The sequence below is a fragment of the Garra rufa genome, chromosome 23 (genome assembly GCF_049309525.1).
Source record: "Garra rufa chromosome 23, GarRuf1.0, whole genome shotgun sequence".
In the NCBI taxonomy this organism is placed as follows: domain Eukaryota; kingdom Metazoa; phylum Chordata; class Actinopteri; order Cypriniformes; family Cyprinidae; genus Garra; species Garra rufa.
The window spans coordinates 33,258,081-33,272,739 of record NC_133383.1 but is presented as its reverse complement, the minus strand read 5'-3'; the positions used below and the strand labels follow the sequence as shown (position 1 = coordinate 33,272,739).

At 37.2% G+C, this 14,659-nt stretch overlaps 1 protein-coding gene across 1 annotated transcript in view; it reads right to left on the bottom strand.

The window, feature by feature from the left end:
• Positions 1 to 11,213, bottom strand: part of chd1 (chromodomain helicase DNA binding protein 1) — a 36,996-nt gene extending 25,783 nt beyond the window's left edge. The window contains exons 1-15 of the mRNA XM_073829762.1: positions 10,989 to 11,213; positions 9,455 to 9,580; positions 8,662 to 8,854; positions 5,613 to 5,729; positions 5,469 to 5,521; positions 5,224 to 5,364; positions 3,764 to 4,029; positions 3,358 to 3,583; positions 3,170 to 3,270; positions 2,905 to 3,083; positions 2,690 to 2,814; positions 1,593 to 1,809; positions 1,427 to 1,516; positions 494 to 684; positions 59 to 247 (exon numbers count right to left, since the gene is read on the bottom strand). Of these exons, the coding sequence (XP_073685863.1) occupies positions 59 to 247; positions 494 to 684; positions 1,427 to 1,516; positions 1,593 to 1,809; positions 2,690 to 2,814; positions 2,905 to 3,083; positions 3,170 to 3,270; positions 3,358 to 3,583; positions 3,764 to 4,029; positions 5,224 to 5,364; positions 5,469 to 5,521; positions 5,613 to 5,729; positions 8,662 to 8,854; positions 9,455 to 9,507 (2,141 nt within the window). The 5' untranslated portion in view covers positions 9,508 to 9,580; positions 10,989 to 11,213. The remainder of the gene's footprint in view (positions 1 to 58; positions 248 to 493; positions 685 to 1,426; positions 1,517 to 1,592; positions 1,810 to 2,689; positions 2,815 to 2,904; positions 3,084 to 3,169; positions 3,271 to 3,357; positions 3,584 to 3,763; positions 4,030 to 5,223; positions 5,365 to 5,468; positions 5,522 to 5,612; positions 5,730 to 8,661; positions 8,855 to 9,454; positions 9,581 to 10,988) is intronic.
• Positions 11,214 to 14,659: the final 3,446 nt, after the last annotated feature.

Sequence of the window (14,659 nt, the reverse complement as noted above, 5' to 3'; positions counted from 1 at the left end):
TTGTGCAGTCTTTCTATTGTACTCATTACATTACTCTAAATGTTGCAGGTTCTCTTACTTGTAGTACTGTTTTTGCACAGCGCTCATCTCCACCCTGAGGATCTGCTCTACCTTGGCAGGCAGTGATTTCTCCACATCCTTCTTCACTCTGCGCAGCAGGAAGGGCTCCAGCTCCTTATGAAGGCTGGTGTATCCAGAGTCTCTGCCTTTGCCATGTTCTTCTTCAAACAGCTCCCAAGAGTGAAATCTACCAACATGCCAGCTTACATCAGCCCTTCATTCAGTGACATCTGACTATACCATTGTAATAAACTAAGACAGGAACATGGTTAACTCTTCTCTCTAGGGTACTCAGCTTTGACGGTTGTCAACAAACCACAAAGCGTTACAAAAGCTACCAAAATACCACATGAAAGTTCACTTGCATATGTTAGTACTGCTACAATAAAGCCTGTGGCTACATACTGAACTGAAACAACACGAGTACACCTACTTTTCAGGCATAATAAAATGTAGCAGAGACCAGAGCTCTTTGAGTGAGTTCTGGAGGGGTGTGCCAGTGATCAGGAGTCTGTGGTTGGACTTGAACTCAATCATAGTCTTGTAGAGGAGAGAGTCGTCGTTCTTCAGCCGATGGGCCTCGTCTACACCAATAAACGCCCAGCTTACATTTCCTAAAAATGACTGCAAGAGAAAATACAACTATGAGCTCTCTGTTCTGGTAAACTACACAGTCTTTTCTCTTTTACATAGATATTATTAAAGAATTAGTTCACTCGCCCCCTTGTCATCCAAGATGTCCGTGTCTTTGTTTCTTCAGATGTGAAGAAATAGTTTGAGGAAAACATTTCAGGATTTCTCCAAAACGCAGTTTAAAGGGCTCTAAACAACCCCAGCCGAGGAAAAAGGTTCTTATCCAGTGAAACGATCAGTTATTTTCGAAACAAATTGACAATTTATATACTGTTTAACCTCAAACGCTCGTCTTGTCTAGCTCTGCGATGCGCATGTGTAATCTGTGTGATCCGGGTCAATACAGTTAGGATATGTCCAAAAACTCCCATCTTGTTTTTGTCTTTAACTTCAAAATCGTCCTACATGTGCATCACAGAGACAAGACAAGACAAGCATTGGAGGTTAAAAAAATATATAAATTGTCAATTTATTGCAAAAATAACCGATTGTTTCACTAGATAAGATCCTTCTTCCTCAGCTGGGATTGTTTAGAGCCCTTTAAAGCTGTTTAAACTCCATTTTGGGAGTTCAAACTTGAGGGCACCATAGAAGTCCACTATTTGGAGAGAAACCCTAAAATTTTTTTACGACATGAACATCTTGGATGACAAGGGGGTGAGTACATTATCTGTAAATTTTTGTCCTGGAAATGAACTAATCCTTTAAACTCAGCTTTTGGCTCAAGCCGTACCTTATCCTTCAGGAGAATTTCATATGTAGTAAGCAGAACGTTGAACTTCAGTCGTTTGGTCTGCGGATGCATCCATTCATGTGTCCGGATCTAAAAAGAAAAAAACAGATTGGTGTTACACTTCTGTGCACAAGAAATCTAGGATCAGCATTATTTAAAATCATACCATGTTCCTGCTGTTGATGTCTCCCAGGTACACCACAACATTAATCTGAGGAGCCCAGAGCTGGATCTCCCTCTGCCAGGACGTGAGGGTAGACAGAGGCACCACCAGAAGGAAAGGCCCATAAAGCTGGTGCTCATGGAACAAGTAATTGAGGAAGCTGATAGTCTGGATGGTTTTGCCCAGACCCATCTCATCTGCCAGGATACAACTGTTTCCTCTGGGAAAGCAGAAGAATATGAGTGATGAAGATGACGAAATTATATGGATTAGGGCTGCTTGGTCATGGCAAAAATCATAATCACGATTATTTTGATCAACATTGTAATCACCATTATTTAACATGATTATGACAGGGTCCAAAACTTTATATTACTGATTCATTTAAAGATAGCAATACAACAGAAAAAAAAAAAAAAATTGTGGACTGTATGCAAGTCTAAAGTAGTCTAACAGCCTACTACATAAATTAAATGTAATTATTTGAATGTAAAATAAAACAGGGTCTTCTTTGTGCAAATTAAACATGCTTCGTTTCTTATTAAAACTACAAAAGTCAAAAGCATTGAGTGATTTTTTTGCATTTTTACGTTTTATTAATATTAAGCACAGAGACGGCAGAAAGAATATTATTTGTTGCTGCTTTAAGAGCCACACAGATCCAATATACTTTTACACAGGTATTTTCATTCTCAATGGTTTATGATCATTTAAGACTGACAAGGGTTTGCATGAATAATCACCAAGCGCCTTATTTGAAATATTCTAGCGTGTATTTGACCATTTAGGTGCGCACCTTGAGCTAAAAGATAACTTTACATGTCCGTGTTCTGCTCGCTTTTTAAAACACAAAGAAACATTTATAAATCAAGCACGTCCCATTTTATGAAAGTCATGATTTTGCTGATTTGCATGTGAAATTAACCTTTTATGGAGGAGCGAAAGTGCACCACTGGAGGCGGACAGGGTGCAATAATGGTTTCCTCTCAATTACTGTATTTTCATGATCATTTGAAGGCGAAATCAAAATCGAAACTGAATTTCGATTGATTGCACAGCCCTAATATGGATGCTCTATAAATGAAACCAAGCTGACATACTTGCACCAAGAATGGGCCATCCAGTTCAGACCCTCCAACTGATAGTCTCTCAGCTCCAATCCATCCGCACCAATATAGTGAGGCTGCTTCTTCATGGGTACAAACCGTGGCCTCTGCTTTAAAACCTACAGAAAATCAAACATTTAATTGGTTGGAACACAACCGGTTTCATTTGCTTAGATGTCCATTCATGGTGCTGACTACAGAGCTGTTACCTTGCAGTCTCTGTAGGGAATGGTTTTGCACTGATTCCGACTCATGTATTCATCAATGCACTTTTGAAACTTCCTGGCAATAAGAGCACCGTCTTCCCAACTGCACTCGGAGTACGGCAGCCCTTGCCATTTACAAAGGTAATCTGGATAACCTGCGGCAGACTTCTGATTTGAATGTCCTGCGAGATCCAAACAACAGTGAAGGTAAATAAACGCTTCCAACAACTGAATGAAACAAAGACAATGGAAGGCAGGATCCCCTTACCAATAATTCTTTCCACAAGCTGATATTGCGAATGCAAGTCATCCATGAGTTCCTGCTGACAGTTGAAGTACTCCACATCCTCAGGTGAGGCAGCTTTAAGCCTATGGGCAGCATTGCAAAAAAAGATTAGGATCTAAAGGCATGTTGACTCTAGGAAATTACTGGTGGGTATCTTTTAGGATTCATACCATTTCTTTTTCTCCTGTTCTTTTTTCTTAAAGTTGTCCAGCTTCTTCATGCCCTTCACGTTCTGTTGTTTGAGTGTCTCCTCAGTCTCCCAGGTGTTGTGAATGTGGGACCAGTTCTTCCATTTCATCAAGTATTGCACCTCTCCTGGATGTCTGTTGGGGTCAAAGTTGGCGTTGGGGTCTCCATCTGCCTCTACTGCATACACTGTGGTTACGGCCCCCGTTGCTATTAAAGAACAAGACAACACCTTAAGATATAATGTCTTCTACATTATTCTCCCAAGCTGACAGTTTTGGCACATCTTGCTCTGCCTTGAGAGAGACAGACTGAACAGCCGAATAGCTGTCAAGTGCAAAAATTTGCACAATGCTATGTTTTGTGCACTATTTCTTTCTTTTTTCTCACCTCCTTTCCGGCCAATCCTAATTTCCATAACTCTCTCCAGTGTCTCAAACTCGTCTTCCTCTGGTGGTGGGACGTCCTCTCCACACACCTCCACCAGGTCATCTGAATCAGTCTTCAGTTCCTCATCTTCTTTGTAGCTCACGTTGACTGTGGCCTGCCGCCGAGGTCCCGCTAGAGCTTTTTTATAATCGTCCTCTTCATCTGAGGAGGAGTGGGAGGGCTTCTTCTTGGGAGCTTTGTTATTCCTTCCATTCCTGGCATTGGACCTGAGAGATGAGCAGAGACTAGTTCAGTAACAGAAAAATAAAAATAGCCACAGGCACCAGTCATTAGGGTCAAGGTAAAGTGAACTCTTGCAATGACAAAAATTTGGTATGTGCCCCCTTAAATAATTCCACTGCCCAAGTGCACTATGCTTTTGTCACAAGTATGCGCAGAAAATATGCAGGTAAAAAAAAAAAAGGAAAAAAGTTCTATTAAAAAAAGGAGGTTAAGTAGGTATTAAAATCAATTACTCATCATTACTCAATTGACCTTTGAAAAAATTTAACAAATCAAAATCATTCTAAAAAGATTAAGTAAATTTAGATATTTTGAAAAGGAACTGCATAATGTGGATTTTCATGCTAAATAAAACGAAATACTCAAACTCAAAATCTTAATTGACCTTTGAAAAATGTAACAAATCAAAATCCTCCTGAAAAGGTAAAGTAAATTCAGATATTTAAAAAAGGAACTGCATAATGTGGATTTTTTGGATGCTAAAAAAACTAAAAACTTTTATGACTAAGTAAAAAAACAAAAAACAAAACAATTGTTGACAATTAGTATTTACCCATCAAAATATCAAACCAAAATTCTGCAGTGTGCCGAATTTTGTGAGAATCGGCAAAAAGGTGACAGTCATAAGGTTAAATTTCACAAAACTGAGATGTATACATCATATGAAAGCTCAATAAATAAGCTTTCTATTGTTATATAGTTTGTTAGGATAGGACAATATTTGGCCGAGATACATCTATTTGAAAATCTGGAATCTAAGGGTGCAAAAAAATCAAAATACTGAGAAAATCACCTTTAAAGTTCTCCAAATTAAGTTAATGCATATTACTAATAAAAAATTACATTTTGACATATTTACAGTAGGAATTTTACAAAATATCTTCATGGAACATGATCTTTACTTAATTTCCTAATGATTTTTGGCATAAAAGAAAAATCTATAATTTTGACCCATACAATGTATTTTTGGCTATTGCTACAAATAGCCAAAAGACTGGTTTTGTGGTCCAGGGTCACAAATGTGTGTTTTTTTAATTAAAGAAAGTATTAATAGAAAAGTGAATTATGATTTAATATTGACTTTGGAAAAAAAAAAAAAAAAAAAAAACGCTAAACAATGGAAGAATTATGAAAAATATCTTGCATAAGTAAACTAAGACTAAGATGTAAAACTGTACTTGTTTGAAGGTTTCCTGCTCTTGACTTTATGACTGGGCTCATAGTCTGACACTGACTCGTCACTGTTCACTTCCTCCGCTGCTGAAGAGTCAGACGAGCCACTTCCTGATCCAGAGCCCGAGTCAGAGTCAGAACCAGACCTACACACAGAACACCGGAGTAAATGCTAAATGCAGAACGAGAGCGTAATCTCATGCGATGTACCAAAGCAGATGGTTTCCAAACCAAACAAATATTCACTCACCCTTTACTCCTGCTCTTTGACTCATCATCTGACTCATCACTACTGGAAGAGTCCTGCAGGTAAGAGCATAACACAGACTTATAAACCTTGCAAATCTGTGATCATCGTTATGGAATTCATTTTCACAGTAAGAGCAAGCAGTACCTCGTCTGAGCCAGTGTTTGAGGAGCTCTGCTGCTGGAGCTGCTGCTGTTGAAGCTGTTGTTTCCTGAGCATGGCTGACCTTTGCACTGTCAGGATACTGGGATTGGACTTCCAAAACTACGAGGAGTTATAACAGGGACATTTTTAAACACTTAGACACAAAGGCTCTGTTACAAAATCGTGTGAAGTGCCTACTTAGAGTTTCCCATTAGTTATACTCTGGCGCCTGCTATGGTCTAATCTGTCCCGCCAGTTTCACAACAAACCGAAAACATTTGACACTTCTCATAACAACCTAAAACGCCTCTTAACAGTGTGTTTTGTGCCATTGCTTTGGCAAAGCAAGCATCTGTCACGAAAACTAAAATCAAAAGCACAATATGGTTAGTGCCCTTAAATTGCATGAAGTGGCAGTTTATTTAAATAGATATATAGTCTGTTACATGCTTCAAAGTGCACAATTTTTGTCTGCAAGGTAAGCATGTTTGCAAGGTAACTGCATCCTATGTATTATGTAAATGTAATGTTTATTTAATGCATGTTGACATATCAGGTGCTTTGGCAGAAATGTAGCTATATCGAATGAGCGAAGTGCAATAATTCAGAAAATTCTGAAATTCGTTACTGAAATTGCTTTACAATTCTACATGCAACACAAGAAATGGGATAACATGTGATTGTATATAAACATAAAAAGTTTCTTATTTTAACAGGATAAAGAAATGCCATTAATGAATGTTCCTGTAGAACATTCTACCTCTTTTCAGTTAAAGGAGTAGCTCACTTTCAGAACAGAACTTTACAGATAATGTACCCCCTTGTCATCCAAGATGTTCATGTCTTTCTTTCTTCAGTTGTAAAGACATTATGTTTTTTAAGGAAAGATTTCAGGATTTCTCTCCATATAATGGACTTCTATGGTGCCCCCATTTGAACTTCAAAATGCAGCTTCAAAGGGCTCTAAACGATCCCAAACAAGGAAGAAGGGTCTTATCTAGTAAAACGATGGGTTATTTCCTAAAAACACTTTATATACTTTTAATCTCTACACAGAGTACACAGAGCTACACTGTAAACAAAATCTGTAGAAATTACAGTATTACTGGCAGCTGGTTGCCAGTAACTTACTGTAGATTTAAATTTATGCTATTTACTGGCAACAGTTTGTTCAAAGTTAATTGAACATTAAACATTAACAAGTGTTTATCTTTACAGAATAAAACTAAAATAATAGCCTCATGCAAAGCATTCTGGGAACCAAAATCTGAAGGAAAAAAACAGAAAAAGGTTGATGAAGGTTTCTGGTTCCCAGAATGCTTTGCAGTAGGTTGTTATTTTATAGTTTTATTCTGTAAAGACAAAGACTTGTTAATGTTCAATGTTCATTTAACTTTGAACAAACTGTTGCCAGTAAATAACATAAATTAAAAATCTACAGTAAGTTACTGGCAACCAGCTGCAGAATTACAGCAAATTTTTTACAGTGTAGACAAGACGAGCATTTGAGGTTAAAAAGTATATAAATTGTAATTTATTTTTAGAAAATAGCCAATCGTAAATGTTTAGAGGTGATAAGGACCTGTTCAGTTAATAGTAGACATCAACTGATCCAATTTAAGGTTGTCCATCGCTTGCATTACACTAAAGCCAAGCTGCATCAAATTTTTCCCTCTGTGTCGCCTATGTGTGATAGGTGCAAAGTGACAGAAGACACAACTTCTCATGCTTTATGGATTTGTCCTCTGTTGCATACATTTTGGTCAAGTATATTTGACTGGTATCCTAAAGCTTATAATAGTCCGTTACCACCTGATGCAGAACTTGCTATTCTTGGTTTCTCACAATACACTTCTATCCTTCCAGAGGCACTCCAGCAGTTTTTAACTTTGGGTATGACTGTGGCTAAGAGACTTTTGCTCAAGAACTGGAAGTCACCTTTACCCCTTCGTTCCAAATGTGGATTACAGATATGATTTTGGTTATACAGATAGAAAGACTGAGATTTTTGAGAACTTACTCCATTGAAAAATTTTCCAGCATTTGGGGGTTTATTTCTTGAGCACTTCCTCTGAGACTTAAATTGTCAAAAATTATCTCTTTTTTGGCACTCTAACTGGTCATTTTACAGCTTCTAGGTTCTCCTTTTTTTTCTCTCTCTCCCTTTAAATCTGTAATGCTATATCGTTACTGTTGCACTGTTTATAGATTCATAGTGTGACTTTTGTCCGAGACAGAATTGTGTGTTTTGTGTGTGTGCTGTGTTTAAAACTGAAAAATTCAATAAAATAAAATATAAAAAAAAGAAAGAAAATAACCAATCGTTTCGCTAGATGAGACCTTTCTTTCCTCGGCTGTGATCATTTAGAGCACTGGTCTCAAACTCAATTCCTGGAGGGCCACAGCTCTGCGCAGTTTAGCTCCAACCCTAATCAAACACACCTGATCCAGCTAATCGAGGTCTTCAGGATTACTAGAAACTTCCAAGCAGGTGTGAGTTGGAGTTGGTTGGAGCTAAACTCTACAGAGCTGCAGCCCTCCAGGAATTGAGTTTGAGACCTCTGGTTTAGAGCTGAATTTTGGAAGTTCAAACTCAGGGGCACCATAGACGTCCATTATATGAAGATAAATCCTGTAATGTTTGCCTCTAAAAACATTTTTTTTTTTACGACTGAAGAAAGGAAGACATGAACATCTTGGATAAAAAGGGGGTGAGTACATTATCTGTAAAAAAAATTTTTTGAAAGTGAACTACTCTTAACATTTAATTTGTGTCTTTGTTTTTCTTTACCTTCATCTATAATTTAATCTGTCACTTTCTTTTAACTCTCACTGTTCTATAACGTGATGTTTATATTGCAAACCCTGTATAGTGCGTGTATAGTGTAATGTACAGCCTCCGTACTACATTTATATTGGTTTCACTTTGTACACTGTTTGGAGAACAATATTTGGCAGGATGTCTAACAACGAGGTCAATTTTGAATTCATGTGGACTTTAAAGCGTTAAATTAGCACTGATAAATTTACACAAAAGCTTTATGAAGCTTACCGCTGCTCCGTCGAGTTTGTTGTCTTGATCATTCTTTTCCTTGGATTTCTCAGAGTCTGAGTCCGATTGGCTTCCAGAATCCGAGCCGCTTCCTGAGTCACTGCTCCCTGATTGGCTACTGCTTGAACTGCTACTGCTTGAACTGGAGCCCGAGCCAGAACCGGATCCTGACCCAGACTCATCATCTGAATTACTGAGACACACAAACATGTAGATGGATCAAACGGATGAGTCAAAAAACAAACAAACATAGGATTTACAATTTACCCCAAAATGTTTCTCTCATAATTTACTCCCTATGAAGTTCCAAACATATGTTTTTTTCTTTATTATTGTTTATACATTAAAACATGTAAACAGAGGAACAGACTCAGAGCTACTGCTAACTAAAGTAACAATTATTGTGACATACAAATCAACCCTTTAAATCCCAAAAAGCATCATGTTGATAGTATGTGTGAACAAACAGCTTGAGGAGGTTAGAATGCTCTGATGTAAAACGTCTGCTGTCAAACATCCTGTCAACATCAAGATGCAAGTGGTACATCAAACATAATTGGATTTGATCATAATTTTTAAACTGTCTGCACTTAAGTTTTTTCTGAAGCCGGACAGTATGACTAAACATTCAGTTTTTCAGTATGGAAAATGAAGCTTAGATATTCTAGCTAAAATCATCTCTTTCACAGAAAAATATAAAATGGGTTACAACAAGATGACTCAGAGTAAACGTCACAATTTTCGTTTCTAGGCAAACTATTACTTTAATATGTTTTTAAAGCACTCTGATTACCTGGACTCTCCACTGCTGTTGCTTACACTTTCATCCTCACTGCGTCCATCCATCGCAAACAAATATTAAAGATTAGTCCCTGATGAGATCCTTGCAGTCTGTGCGCGCCACTTCAGAGCAGCTCACCTAAAAAAGAAAAAGTTGTGATTAGAAATGAAATAGTTTTAATCAAAGTGACTTATGTCTGACAGTAAACATTTCTGCCTAATGTCTAAGACAACAGTGTAAAGAAGTCTGAAAGTCTGAGAAACTGAGGTGTAGACAAAACATTACTGCTGAAACAACAAAACAGCTGATATTCAGAAATATTACACTATTTAAAAAAACATCTGTGTTGTTTGTCATTGCATCCACAGTCGCAGGAATGCATATGTGTGTTGGAAAAGCATTTGTTTGCATATACACGGTGTTTTATTAGTTTATTCTTCAATAGTGAAGTAAACTGTTTCTTAGAGAGGATTACTTCTCTACTTCCCCTCAAAACATCACACCAATAAACGATATAACTGGCTAAATTTACTTCAGCGGCAAACCAGAGGTTTGGATCCCACGTACAATAAACATGAATCGTACAGAACTCTTATGTAAAGCAAAATATTTAGCACAGCTTAATGAATGAGAGTAATCAGTGAGATATTGACCGCAAAGGCCTCTAGGGTTCAGGCCTAAAAAGCCGCGGACTTTCCTAAACTCAGCGTCGACCTGAAGCAGCGCCATGCTCGGGCACAGACGAGCAATGTCGCGGGGTCACCATTACATCCCGGAGTGTTTACAAAAACTTATCTTTAAGCGTACCCAGTCTTCAAATGATGTTTCACACCATAACACCACATTTCAAGACTATGTTTTGATCGTTCGCCCCACTAATAGCACTGGATTGGCGGTACATTTCAAATCTTTCATCAGTCTCTTTCTGTTGTAGCCGGACAGGCTAACTTAGCTTAGCATGCTAACCCACAGCTAACGTTAAGAGAGAAGCGTGTGTTAGCTGTTTGGCTACCGGTCGCTAACACAGTCCCGCTATTGGAGTGCACTAACACATAATCTACATTAGATTAACAATATAGTAATCTTCAAACCATATTTCTCGAGAATCCTTCCGGTTTAACATATTATTTGTTTGTTTATCCATTTACCTCGCGTGCTAAGCTAAATGAGCAGCCTCACTCAATTTGAGTTAGATTTTTATGGGACATTCTGCTCTGAATTGATCTGGCTCGTCTTAAGCACTCAAAACAATCAGTTATACTAATAAACTTGTCGGGTTTGTCTGATTATCAGAGGTTCCGACTGAATTTGGTCTGTTTTTAGTGTAATATTGTCTGGTCATCATGCTGTTGTTGATTCCCGCACTGCGCTTCTGTAGATCCGCCGCTCAGTTTGTTTTCATTAGCCCTTAAAACTGACAAAACACCATCGCGAAGAGCACACAAGACATCTACCATTGAATACCCATCCAGGATTGGTTTCTCAGCGAGGTCAGTGCCGTTGTACACAAGAGTGCAGTCATATTGAAGGTGTTTTTATCTGTTACCTGTCTGCCCCTGCGCTGCTTTCGGGCTCTTTCTGCCGATAGCCGCTGTCGCTCGAGAACTCCACTGAAACAGTCTTATACTTTATTCTGAGAGGTGAGTTTCTGAGTTTTCCCCTCCACGGTCGAGAGTGCCTCGGGTTTAGACTCTAAGCAGTTTTTTGTATTCCATGTGCCGGGAAAACAGATGCGATAGCAGGCATATTTCAGCTGTAAATCCTACACCAGCCGGCCTCCGCCATGACGCTCTCGAGCACAGAGAGAGAAACCCCGGGCTGTGACGTCACCACGGCCGCACTCCCGCTAAACAGCACAATCAATATTTTGATTCTGAGGAACCCAGCCGTAGGGCTGCTCGATGCCGAAATTTTGGAATAGATTCCGATTCCTGGTTCTAGAATCGATTGGACATGACATGTCTAAAATGACAAAATTAGCAAACACTGAAACAAAATAAACAGAACTTTAACAACAACAACATACAGAGACCTCGTGGCGTAGCTGTCAGTCAGATGCGCTCTCTGCGTTTTCTCTCATTTGCTGATAGAACGGTTAGAAATATCATTTATTTAAGATGTAAATAATATCAAGGCCCTCGATCACGTCATGATCTATTCTGTCGTGCAGCGCTCAAAATTGTGGACAACAGGAGCCAGTTCCCCCATAAAAAAAACTTCGGAATCGTTTTTCTAACTGGTTAATTTAAATAATCTATCCAAACGATTTTTTTGTGGAAACGAATCAGACTTATAATAACTATTAGCGAGCAAGAGGCAAATTGCATGCGTCATTAAAGTTTAGAAATGACTCGTTTTCATTGGTGACCGAGATATGCAGCCTTCCGTTTAAGAGGCACGCACTTATTTATAAGTTTTGCTGAAATGAAAACGGCTCTGAACGAGGAGTCGATTCCCCTTAATGGGGTCGATTCCAAACGTTGGAATCGACTCTCGATTCCCAATGCCTCGGAATCGATTCTTTTTGGAATCGATTCTCAGCCCTACACAGCCGTAGTAAACCCCTTTGCCGTGAAGATGCTTCTCTAAACAAATTATATGTATGTTTTATGTAAAGTAAGCAAAGCTTTCATCTAATACGCCCAAGTAGCCCATTCTTTGTCTGTATCTGTGGTGTATAAAGTACCTGAAAGTCATACTTAAGTAAAAGTACAGATATCTTACTAGAAAAAGACTCTGGTAGAAGTTGAAGTCACCATTTAGAATATTACTGCAGTAAAAGTCTTAAAGTATGTGATATTTATTGTACTTAAGTACAAAAAGTATTTTTTTAATCCTAAATGTACTCAACTATTGAAAGTAAAAGTACAAGTACAAGTAAATGCGAGCTTTTATCATCCATTTCTGAGAAAAAGCGTCTGAATGATCAGTTTATATTGAAATTCTGACTATTTCTCACAAGTGTGAGTTTATATCACCCAATTCAGAGAAAAAGGTCAGATTTGTGAGATTCAAACTTGCATTTGTGAGGAAAAAAAGTCAGATTTGTGAGATACAAACTAGAAAACAGAATTGTGAGGGAAATTATTTATCACAATTGCGAGTTTAAATCATCAATTTCTGAGAGAAAAAAGTCATAATTCTGAGTTTAATTTTTCGCAGTTCTTTATTTATATCACCCAATTCAGAGAAAATAAGTCACAATTGGGAGATACAAACTTGCATTTGTGAGGAAAAAAGTCAGATTTGTGAGATACAAACTAGAAAACAGAATTGCAATTATTTCTCACAATTGCAAGTTTATATCATCAATTTCTGAGAAAAAAGTCATAATTCTGAGTTTATATCTCGCATTTCTGACGTCATTTCTCACAGTTGCATGTTTATATCACCCAATTCAGAGACAAAAAGTCAGATTTGTGAGATACAAACTCGCAATTGCGAGAAAACAGAATTGAGAGATCCAAACTTGCATTTGTGAGGAAAATTATTTCTAACATTTGCGAGTTCATTTCATCAATTTCTGAGAAAAAAAAGTCATAATTCTGAGTTTATATCTCGCAATTCTGACTTTATTTCTCACAGTTGCAAGTTTATATCACCCAATTCGGAGAAAAAAGTCAGAATTGAGTTATTTTATCACGCAGTTTGGGGGAAAAAAGCCAGAATTTCCTGAAAAGAAGTCAGAATTGCGAGATACAAACTCGCATTTGCGAGAAAAAATGCCAGAATTGTAAATTTGATTTCGCAATTCTGACATTTATCTCAGAAAAAATAATTGCGAGATGAAATTCACAATTCTTACTATTATGAGTTCATAAACTTTGTATTTTTGTGAGCAAACACTTTCTAGATAGAACGCAATACTTTTGTGAGATATTTTTTTCATATAGTTTTGTACAATTAATAATTAAAAAAAACTTTTTTCTCACAGTTACGAGTTTACATCTCGCAATTCTGACTGAGATCCTGACTTCAGACTATTTTGTAGTGAATAACGAATATGCTTCAGGAAATATATCAGAGTAAAAGTATACATTTTAATTAGGAAATGTAGTGGAGTAAAAGTAAAAGTAGGCTGAAAAATAAAATAAAAATAAAAATACTTAAGTACTGTAACAAAGTATTATTACTTTGTTACATTACCACTGGTCTATTTATTGATTTGTTTTTTTTGTTTTGTAATTATAGTGTTCATATATTTGATTACTTTACATTTTCTTATTTAGCAATAAAAAACAACAGCAATCTTGACATTTTTTTTTTTTTTTGTATTTGGTTATCTGCAGTTGGTTATTAATATGACAGACTTTTAAGAGCACCTTACACTTTAATTTTTAGACAAAAAGAGTGTAATAATGCTACAGTAAAACCGGTAGTTTGTCAAAAGTTTATGTACATCTTGCTGAATCTGCAAAATGTTAATTATTTTACCAAAATAAGAGGGATCATACAAAATGCATGTTACTTTTTATTTAGTACTGACCCGAATAATATATTTCACACCAACATTTACATACAGTCCACAAGAGAAAATAATAGTTGAATTAATAAAAATTACCTTGTTCAGAAGCTTACATACAGAATACTGTGTTGTTACCTGAATGATTCACAGCTGTGTTTTTGTTTGTTTAGTGATAGTTGTTCATCATGAGTCTCTTGTTTGTCCTGAACAGTTAAACTGCCAGCTGTTCTTCAGAAAAATCCTTCAGGTCCCACAAATTCTTTGGTTTTTCAGCATTGTTGTGTATTTGAACCCTTTCCAACAATGACTGTATGATTTTGAGATCCATCTTTTCACACTGAGGACAACTGAGGGACTCATATGCAACTATTACAGAAGGTTCAAACACTCGTGATGATCCAGAAGAAAACAATGCATTAAAAGCCGGGGAGTGAAAATATTTTAACAGAATGAAGATGTGCACATTTTTCTTATTTTGCCTAAATATTATATTTTTCATTTAGCACTGCCCTTCGGAAGCTAATAATAATATTTGCACATGTCCTGCGTGATATTACTGCGCCTGCTGTGTCCATATTACGGCAGCAAACTTCCTTGACTATTACGCCGGAATGGGAGTGTAGTTCCTAATCTTATCGGCCTAGAAAATCACAGCTTTACATTTTCCACCGGTATTATTACACAATATACCTACAGAAGAGTCAAGTAGATTATACTTAATTTCATACTTCAATTATACTTAAACAATATGC